Raw genomic sequence first — 11,350 nt, 5'->3', positions numbered from 1 at the left:
ATAAGCAACCCAACTGAACAAAGCAAGATTGAGGGAGACCTTCCTTCTATACTGTGTCTCCCTAAAACACTGGAGCCATGCAAATGATCTCAACTCCTCTCTCATACGTATCCGAACTTATAATATTGTGGTGAAGGAGAGCTGAGTTCGCTGATCGATGGCGATGGAGAACAGTCTGCCCTCCGACCGCTTGCATCCCTCTGGTGGCCCAAATCGTGGGCAGCTCCGGTGATAGGTGCCGATACAGGTGAGTCTGAATCTTCTCTTCTCAGACTGCTTGCTTCCCTTTTCATCAAATCATCAACAACTCGGAAAATTGGATGCAAGTAAGCACCATCCAACCAGGGTCTCAGTTTCAGGACTGGCTCTGCTTCAAGCTCGACCGTGCCCTTTGCCGCTGCTTTAAGCTTGGCCTCTGCTTCAGGCTCGTCCGTGTCCGTTGTCTTTGTTTCCTGAACAACATTTATGGTTTTTTATGCATTTTCTGCCAAAAATCCTTTCGGCCTCATGGTTATGGTTGCTTTTCTATCGCCCAAACTCTCTCTCTCTCTCTCTCTCTCTCTCTCGATATATATATATATATATATATATATATATATAAAGTTTGAAATTTTAAACTTTAGATGTTTGGTACATTTTTGTGTTTTCATTTAGTGTGGATCATTTCCTCTAGTCTATTCCTCTTCGAGGAGACTTTCAAAAGACGCAGTTGATCTGGTGCCTCAAACCACAGATGCAAAATATGATCGCCATCTGCTGTAACTGACAACTGGGTGGAATTCAAAAGGAAGAATTTAACCTCGCAATCGTTCATTTGAGGGCTCACCTCCACTGGGTGCTTCGAGAATGTCGGCTCGAATATTTTCCTACAGTAGTTACGGAACCCGATCGTCAGCATAAGTAGAATGGTTAGCAGGGGAGTAGACGGAGCTTTCTTTGTGCTGAGAAGAATGATCAGGTGGAAGTGTGATGTAATCAAGCTTGTCATAATGCTCTCGTGCACATGTGGCCAAAATGCTGCTATGCTGTCGTACTGTGGATCATAGACATTGATAATCTGGCAAACCAACATAAAAACAAGAGCCTTTATAAGCAATTGCCATCAAAACACAGAACAGAAAGGAAAGATGATGGTATAGAGTTTAGTATTTTGACAAGTCACTTTTGTAACTTATACAGTAGCTTCTGTAAATATGAAAGAAGCAGTTCACTAATGTTGTCGAATGCCGATAAAAATAATTGAGCACCAGTCATAAGCATCAATGTTAATCTACAAACATGAGAAGTAAGAACGATAAAGCCCATAGACCCTTGCATGCTGATCATAATTGTGATTAATGGCACAAGAACACAAAAAAGAAAAGGAAGCAAGAACAACCTTTTTTGTCCGATCTGGTTACAAATATTTTTGGAATGTAGAAGACAATGAAAACTAGATGTTGGTTCTATGAGCTCAGTTTCATCGTCAAGCATTATTCGTTAACTTGCAGAAATAAACTTGTTGCAGATAATGATTCTCGCATGGCTGTCATCTGTACTATATAAGTGTTTTAGGTGCATGGAGTGTGTGTCCTGCACACACACACACACACACAGAGAGAGAGAGAGAGGTGCACATTCATAGAAGGGGAGTTATGTGCCCCCCTGATGTAAACTTCTGGCTCCGCCACTAGAAGTGACATTATAGTTACAAGGACTGGATCATGTGTGTGATCTAAAGAGTCTGCAAGTTGGAGAGAAAAAGGACAAGGTTAACGGGAACCTGATGGCGATAGACAAGGAATCCCAAGCCAAAGAAAATGATGACAAAAGGCAGAAGGATTGGGGAGACAACTGCATAGACAAGTCCAAGAAGAAAATATAGATGAAGCCTTGGGAGATTCTCTGGAATCCCAATGTTCTCTTGTTCCATTGCTTGTTCTCTATCTTTCTCAGTTCTTAGATGGTATAAGGCCAGCGACTTTGTTCGAAGAAGTACAGTAGCAACGGCAGACCAACCATCAAGCATTATGTATGTTATGAAAAACGTTGCCTTCGTTGGAACTGATACTCCAATGGTTTTTGCTATCCTGTCAATGTGTAACGAAATCTGAAAGTTAATTTCATGCTTGCAGTAAGTGATGACAGGAAAAAACAAAATTGTGAAGGCATGCATGTGGATTCCTTGATCTATGCTCTTAATTTCTTAAGTGCAGCAAAGTAATCAACTGTTGTTGAATTGAAGGGCTTACTCGCTCGGCGGTTGATGCGGAAATGAACTAAGCTGTTGAAAAACTGTTCCAGAAACTATGCTTCCTAAGAATACATTCACCAACATGAAAGAATAATGTTTGTCTGCTGCGATCATATCTATCTTTGACAATAACACATGGCCTTCAGCTATAGACATTGCTGTCAAGATTGTAGGGAGGAAAAATAAGAAAATCTTTAGTGCTAATCCAGGAAGGAAGCCCTGAAGCAATGATTTGATCACCTTCCTGACAAGACAAATCTACAAGTTAGCAATCAATGGTGAAATTCATTGGCATCGGTATGAAAACTGTGATGTTTCAGAAATTATGTCTGTCGAATAAGAGCATAACTGTAACTAGTGACATAAAATTGCTGTTTTTGTAAATTACCATCTCTGCACTTCAGAAATGCAAAAAAGTGAGGACATGAAACAGTTAATTCAGTTAAGAAATGAGTGAGAGAAGTTGTTAAAATGAGAAAATGGTGGAGTACTTATGATTGCAGGGAGTTAGAATCAGAAGTAAAACATATGAAAGCACGGAGTTTCTTAGTAAAGGTTAAAAGGCTTAAGTGGAATACTCACGGTTCATTGACTGGCGTGAGGAAGGGTGAAATTTTGGCTAAACCATCAAGATTTGCGAGTGATTGCGCAAAGACTATAGGTATCATATAAAAGACCATCAATGCAACTTTAGATACTTCTATGACTAGTCTTCTGATGATCAGAGAGACAAATGGTATAGTCAAATTCTGCCAGTATACATCACGTTCGTCAGCCACCAAGTCAGTTAACGAGTGTGTCTGAGCACACAGTGCTGCACCCAGTCGTGAATTAAAGGAAACAAAAGCTACAGGTAAGGTAGCCTTTGGATCATTTCGAACCTTTTGGTTTTCCATATATATCTGAAACACAGAAGTGCCAATCAGTTAGGTACTATTTTAAGATAAGCATGACTAGGCTTGTTGAAATATGAGCGATACAACTCCTTATTATAAAGGTAAAACTTGAAGAAATAACGGTAAAATCCCATATCTTCTCAAAATCTTCAGGCTTTCGAGATATGAGTACTTAAAAATACAAAATGTAATGATTTTATTACTTCTTGTTTTAGAAATAGACAAGCAATTCTTCTTAATCATTAGCTATAGAAGTAATTCTCCATAAGGAAGTGAAACTCGAAAGATATTACGATAAATCCTGCACCTTGTTGCGAAGGACGTCAATTTTTTGCTTATGGTAATCAATTGAACCCACTCTCCTGCCAAAAAGGCCAAGAAATCCTGTCTGAAAAAAGCAAGTCAACGATTACATGAATAGACTTTGAGCAATGAAGCTATGACGGAAACATAAGTGCAGAACTTCAATTGTAGCAGTCGTAGAATAGTTAGGATCAAACTCAGAAAACATCCAGACCCTGCATGTAGGTTGGGCTCCAGAAGTCCTTTCAATACGCTGACAATAATCTAGCCAATTGTTATGGCTCTTCCTTTCTTCCACAAGCTTGATTAATTTATTTACATTGTAAGCTACCTGGGATAAAGCAGAGGAAGACCATGAGTATGTTGCTTGAACCAATCGCATGCAAAGTTAAGGAGAGAAAATTTCCATTTTTCCTCCAGGTTGTTGGAAAAACAGACTAAATCAGTTCCATATGGCTTGGAAATGGTCACCCCTTTTGGTTCCATGAAACTTCATATATCTGCTCAATCATAGCAACTAAAACTGCTAATCTCCTGTTTTCCTCAAAAAAAAAAAAAAAATCATGTTCGGAAGATAAAATTTTTGGTTCAAACTAATATAATATGTAGCAGATTTTTTCTTCTCAAACCGCTTGTCTTCAAATAATGCTTTGTTATAAACTCGGCTATGTGCTGAACTGCCAGAACTACTGCTTGAATTAATGCATGAGTAACTGTGATATTAGTGGACATCAGAATTAGCAATCCTTTAATTCCTGCAGGAGTCTGCCATGGAATGAAATCATAAATTGGATCTTCAGAACTCAAGGTACAAAAATGAGGAAAATAACTTTAAAAAAGGTATTTAGTCCACCTGATGCTCACGATAGTGACTACGATAGTGTTTCAGGAAAAAACGGTGCACTTCTTTTGTAGAGGACTCAGAACCAGAAGGCACGTTTCTGACAATTACCTACAATGGAAATCGAAGTATCCAAATAATTTACATCAGAAATCTGTGAAAATAGAATGATGCTCAAACATCTTCAAGACGTCAAAACTTTTAATTTTTGCTTCCCCTGTGAAAAATGTACACTACCATATCCTTTCAGAGTGATCAAGAAAACAACTTACAGTGAATGGTTCAGCACGGCGTTCTTTTGAAGTCAAAAATTGTGATCTCGTTTGGGCAATTGAACTATATTCCTGGTAGAGTAGGAAGCAGGTCCATAAAGTGAATATATAAGCCGCACCAACATGAAACCAGAACCTGTGTGCGAATGGACAAAGTCCATCGAAGTGTTGAAGAGCCGAGGATTTGCACAGGCAAGCGAATAACATTGTTATTGTCAGTAAACCACACAAGAAAAAAAAGCTTGGCTCAATATCTTCATATAAACACAAAAAGTCATTCACGTATTAAAAGGGAAGTAGCAGTATGTGTCTGTAAATGCTTAACCAATCTGTAAAGTGGAACATCAAAGGCCAGCAGGGCTGCTACAAAGTCTCCCTATATGAGAATGGATGTGGGAACACGTTACTATGGATGTCAATCATAGGCTTATCACGCATATAAAGAGAAAATCGTCAGCACTAATGAAAAGTCAGAGCAAAGATTCAACTTAAAGATATTGAGAAGACAACCAAGAAGTTTAATCACATAGTACACACCACCTGCATCTACAACTTGTCAGAATTCATGACTACAAAGAGATGTGCTGTCATACTTCTGAGATCCAGGACTGACATTTGATATTGATAATTTATCAATGTCATTTTGCAGTGCATTCTTCCCCAAGAAAGAAATAGTTGAGCCACATACATTGACGGGTACAAGGACTAGGATGGCAACAAAGGCAATTGGCACAAACATCTTCAATCTGCAGCTCAAAGAGTAAGAATTAGAAATGCACAAAGATTGTTTGTACAAGAAGGCATCTTTAGCTATAGAATTTGAAGAAACGACAAAAACATTGGCAAGATTCAGATAAAAATAACGTACCTGAAAACTTGAAAGTTGTGAGTGGGTAAGTAAAAACACCAACTTATTCAATTTCAGATGTTAATCACAAGATCCAGAAACGATATATTAGGCTAGATCGAAGCCACATCTCTAAATATTTCTACCCATAGCATGCTGATAATGGAGTCAAAATGGTGGAATAACAGGCAAAAAAACCATTTCAAACGCCTATTCAAGCAATTCATTGAATACGGTAACTAAAGATGCTGCAGCAGACAGGAACCATATATTTTCCAGTTAGAAATCAGAAATTATGTTGAAATCATGAAAGTAATGACCTGATGTTTATCATGATAAGTATATTCATCCAGGAATTTCCGATAGACTTTTTCCTGGTTCGTGAGGATTAGCAACCTTTCCTCCACAGAAATTTAGCATATTAATGGCAGCTACTAGAACTGCATCAACTTCAGTTAAATTTTATATAAAATTTTAATGGCATCTGAATCCAGAATCAGTTTTTTCCAATGTCAACGCTATGCTAAATGTGAAGCTATGTTATGTGACACAAAAACAGAAAGTGACAGATTATGAAGAAAATATGTAAAAGCAGATAGGGAAGGAAGCCTCAAAATTCAAATATGCTGTGTCAAAAAAGCAAACCACTGTGCTTTACAAGCATTTGATAAGGAAAAGTTTCAATGCTTCTATCCTCATGAAATGAATACTCTATGGGAAACAGGAGAATCAGGCATAAAAACAATAAATGATAGCAAATAACTGAAATTTCTGCCAAAGTTTCAAAATAAGCTTAAAAATTTGATATTGGGCACTTGAAGATAAGATCAAAGTGAAACAACTGTACCACCACCATTCAATTTACTCATAAGCGGACACTTGCACTACACAAATGAATAGCAGCAAATTATGTCCTTCGTAGTGCATTAAGAATACACAATCTTCATCATCTTCTTGCAGATAACTAAAAGTCTAAAACCATGCAAATAGATTAAAACTGAGTAACCGACTAAAGCATGTCTGCCAAACAACCTTAATCAGTAGATGCGCATATCATATTTCAGCAACTAACGTAGGTGCATGTGACGTTCTCAGACAGAAACTCTATTCAATAAAATCTTTCAATATCTTAAATTATCAAACGCCAGATCCTGCTAAACTGAAGGCTAATTTCAAGAAAAGAACAGGAAAGGCAGATACCCGAGAAGGTAAAGCCGGAGGTAAGCTGCTGAGTCTACACCGTCATGCTTAATTATATCTTCTTTCTCCTTCTCAAGTGCTTCAGGAATCGAATTCAAGAACTTCACGAATGTTGTAAGCTTCAGATTTACAAGTTTAGGCCCCAAGCCCTCCGAACTCCTGGTGCTCCTCCTTCTGCCATTTATATACGACTTTGGTAAATATACTCTGTCATTGATGGGCTGGCTTCTGAGAAGGGCAAATGCTAGCAAGGATGCAAAGGTGACCAGAATGTTTATGACAGCAGGAACTGCAAGATCTTGCATTGTCGTCATTTTCTCACGGTTTCACACGATTAATACTCTTAATAAACTAAATAGGAGTTGGAACAAGAAAGAAGTATAAAAGAAGCCACTTTTCTAGTGAGAACAAGTTGAAAGAGGGTTGCAGCAGGACTGAAAGATAAGATGGTTATCATCAGATTTTGGCATCAGAGGAGACAGGCAACTGAATCTGATAGTATGCAATCTTATTGCCTAGCTATGTTCTGTCAGGTGGACAGTGCTCTCTCTATATATATAATGGATGTAATGACTACTCGACAAGGAGTGCGTCCAGTGTCGTTTCCAGTAAGCCTGCCAAAAACATACATTAGAGTAGATAGTCTCTGTCACATGCCAGAGAGGCGTGAAATCGACTGCTGTGATTGCATTGGAACTTAATGTCAGACAGGCTTATGTGAGATCTGTCTGCAAGGAATTCAATCAGAATGCGTGGTTAAACTTCGAGGTGACAGGATCCGAATGAGCATGGTAAACTGAGAGGTGGAATCCAGCAATATTCTATTGCTTCCCACCACCACCAGCATTAATGGAATACCACCTCTCTCTCTCTCTCTCTCTCTCTCTCTTCTCTCTCTTTCTGTGGTTGTCAATTTTTTTCGGCCAACTGGGTGACGACTGCAATGGCTCCTTCTGTGCTGCCTCTGAGAAGACCGCGACATCACGGGCCTCGCTTTATGCTTTATCCAAACATGCTTCCTTGTCTACTTGGCGTGTATGAAAAAGTCCTAAGAATGAAGAATCGCCAACCACCTGCAACTTGCCAATATATATGCATATATGCACACGCGCCTCTCTCTCTCTCTCTCTCGCTCTGGAGAGAGAGATCTTTGGTTCTTTCTACTATTGGGAAGAATGAATGTGGGTTACGTGATTTCAGAAAAACTTGACAGATTATGTTAGTGTGTTTGTGGAGTGCCATTTTCCGAATTATACCTTTCAGATATGAACATGACAGATTTTTTCAATTCAAAATCTAAATTCCACCAAATCAACCCTATAAATCACGTCTGCAGATTTTTTATTGCATAAGAAACTGAAAGAAAGGATCACACACACACATATATAAAGAAAACATGTTTAAGTTTCATTCATGAAAAACAATTGATTTTGTTAGCATCAAAATTTGAGTGTTCTATGAGCTGTTAATTTTTGAATAATTGCTACAACAGTTTTAAAATGTATAATGAAGGGCTTAATACATGTCTCCTGCCAAGTGACTCTCAAGATCGTTTCTATGAAGTTTGAACAATAAAATATGTACCGGTGATACATTTTAAGAGGTCTGGGTTTTGTCCCATACCTAAGAGAGAAAGTATGGGTGTGGCATTTGTGTATATATATTATATATGTGTGTGCTTATCTTCTTACTATAAAATTTGCAACTAATTGTTCATGAAGTCACTAGGAAAATGATTTGCATGGCGCGGTAGATGAGTTGAACACAACTTGACAACCTAAGGTCAAGGTTTTGTCCAGCGTGTGTGTCATTTATGTATATATAGTATATATGTGTGTGTTTATCTTTCTATAAAATTTGCAACTCATTGTTGATGAGATCACTAGAAAAATTATTTACATGGCAAGGTAGATGAGTTGACAGCTACAACTCAACAATCTGCGAGTAACTGTACTCTTGATTGGCATGGTTAACTTAATAGAAGGACTCAGCTTCACTACTCTATTGTGATAAGAATATATAGTTTCATAGCTCTCAAGGCTTCCCCAATTGTTTTGAACAAAAGGGAGAGATAAGTATTTTGGGAAATAGTTACCACAAGTTCATAAAAATGAGTGTTTTCTGTTGTTACAAACTCAAATTTTACGGTTCATAACTTTTTAAGTTTTGTTAGATAAAGTGGCCATTAAGTCAAGGTTCATGAGTCCCCCAGGGGTGGGCACAATGGTCAGGATGGAAGCTAGTAGACAGCTAGTTCTCATTTTGAATCATTGGGACGTCAACTCTACGTGTTGCAAAAGGAGAGCCACTGATGTACAAGTTGAAACATAGTAGAGATGTCACTCCGAAGCATCGAAAGCAAACTATGCATCTTAGGAGGACAAGATTTTGGTTGAGAGCTTTGGCTCTCATCAGGATGGTAGAATGAAATACTCCTTACGCTTACCTAGAAGTCATGGTTCATGGATTTCTACAATCCAGTGCCTATGTAATTTTTTTCAAATTTTAATCATACAAATAGATGCAAAATGTTGAAAAAAATGTAGCAAAATATGTGAAAATTAAATGATGTCTAAATTGAATTTTATAAGCCGCTAAATATACAACTGAAAATGTTCATTATTATTTTTTATATACAAGTTGAATTTACACCAAAACCAAGTTGAGCATTACCAAAAGAAAGACCATTTTCAACTGACTTCTTTAATTTATTCTTCCCCAAACTAATTAATCAATTTTTTTTGTCATTTCTAAGCTAGTTGACATTATTTTAACTGTTCAAAAGCCAGTTAGGTGCACTTCAATGATGACCTTTTCTTTTATGACCTTTGAATGATAATAAAAAGGTTGGATACGTTACTTGTAGTTGTTCCAACATTGGGCAATATGCTAATCTACCACATATTAAACCACAAGAACATAAAATTGATAATTTTTTGGTATTTTTTAAAAAAATATTTGAATGTACTGAATCCAGCAAGTTGTTAGAATCAGTTGGGGGAGACACCTCCAAAAAGCTAAAGCCTCTCTCCTTTTCCCCTTACCCTAGGATCAACAACTACTTTAGGGCCAGAGCGAATCACTCAGTTGTTTATATATATATATATATATAATGTAACAATTGGTGTACCTTGTATTGAACAAAGGAAGCATGAATCTTTAAAAAATGTTTATCCGGATCTTAGCTATATATGTATTCAAAGAAAAATGCTTAAATCAACCTGATCCTACACCGGATTAACGGGGTTCAAACTTATTTGGGATGTTTGCTATAAAAGGAATTTGATATGGATGTCGAAATTTGTCTAATGTAAAATATGTTGTTGGTATCGACTAGAAGGCATGGACTCATTGACAAAAACTTGAGAAGGATACTTGTGACAATAATTGAGATTATTTTCAGCAACTAGAAGGGAGAAGGAGCACAGATTTGAGTAAGTAAACTTTGTTACCACAAAAACCGCGCCACATGTGTAAGATCAGCGAAAAATATTGAGTGTTAGAAGATTGGTAATTTGGCTTAACTATATCCAAAGTAAAGTCAATGACCTTGCACTTGCAAGTTGCAACCCCAATTAGAAGATTCATAATTCAGTTTAATTGTCCATAAAGTTAAAGAAATGAGCTTACATTTGCATCCACAGCATAGCCACAAAAACACATTAAAAAAAAACACTATAAAACGTGTGAAATAAGTCAGCCGTTTAAAACTTAAACAAAATGCCGTTTTTTGAATAAAAAACCAAAATAGTTTTCTCGTTTTTTCATTTTAGACTTTTTTTTACAATTTTTCAAATGCCAAACTATTTGTTTTTATTTTCTAATTTTTGTTTGTTGCTTATTTACTTATTTTTTTGATGTTTGTGTTATTAATTTCTTACTTTTTTATTTATTTTATCCTTAATTTTTAATATTTTTATTTTAAAAAATTTACCATATTTTTTCTTTTTTCTTTTTTTCTAACCCCACAGTAGTATACATAACAAACACCATTTAAAATATAAGAACATTTTCTGCTATAATAGACAGCAAAAGAAGCAAAGTAAGATTCATGGATACATGTTTATTGCAAATGTTGATTACTATGGACTACTGAGGATCACAAGGAGCAAAGTAAGATTCATGGAGACATGTTTATTGTAAATGTTGATTACTATGGACTACTGAGGATCACAAGGAACAAAGTAAGATTCATGGAAACATATGAGACTGGGGATGAGTTTGGTAATGAACCAACTAGGGATCAATTTGGTAATGAACCAACTGGAAATCAATTTGGTAATGAACCAACTGTCTGAGGAACAGTTTGGTAATGAACTGACTGGGGATCAGTTTGGTAATAAACCAACTGAGCATCAATTGTTTGAGGAACAGTCTGGTAATAAACCTACTGGGGATCAGTTTGGTAATGAACCAACTGAGCATCAATTGCCTGAGGAACAGTCTGGTAATGAACCGATTGTTTGGTAATAAACCAACTGAGCAAGATTCGTTTGAGGATCAGTTTGGTAATGAAATGACTGGGGATCAGTTTGGTAATGAACTGACTGAGGATCAATTTGGTAATGAACCAACTGAGCATCAATTGTCTGAGGAACAGTCTGGTAATAAACCGACTGGGTAATGAGTTCATTGATTACCTTGTGGATTGATTTATGGATCGGTTAGACAAATAACCAATTGAGTTCATATTCTTCTATACTTCAGACATTGATAATAGTCACAAAAGTCAAGAACTCCACGGTTATATTTGAATCA

General features: G+C 36.9%; 1 protein-coding gene across 1 annotated transcript; it reads right to left on the bottom strand.

The window, feature by feature from the left end:
- Positions 1–7,095, bottom strand: LOC116266095 (CSC1-like protein At1g32090). The gene is made up of 11 exons (XM_031647188.1): positions 6,593–7,095; positions 5,139–5,291; positions 4,546–4,681; positions 4,286–4,384; positions 3,647–3,763; positions 3,437–3,517; positions 2,816–3,135; positions 2,232–2,477; positions 1,763–2,069; positions 827–1,057; positions 1–452 (listed from the first exon to the last, which is right to left on the bottom strand). Exons 1-11 carry the CDS (start codon positions 6,904–6,906, stop codon positions 102–104), a joined length of 2,355 nt encoding a protein of 784 aa, XP_031503048.1. The 5' UTR covers positions 6,907–7,095; the 3' UTR covers positions 1–101.
- Between the last annotated feature and the right edge of the window lie 4,255 nt (positions 7,096–11,350).

This window comes from Nymphaea colorata, chromosome 12, assembly GCF_008831285.2.
Source record: "Nymphaea colorata isolate Beijing-Zhang1983 chromosome 12, ASM883128v2, whole genome shotgun sequence".
NCBI lineage: Eukaryota > Viridiplantae > Streptophyta > Magnoliopsida > Nymphaeales > Nymphaeaceae > Nymphaea > Nymphaea colorata.
Note: the sequence above shows the minus strand (reverse complement) of the source record. Positions and strands in the feature narration are given on the sequence as shown.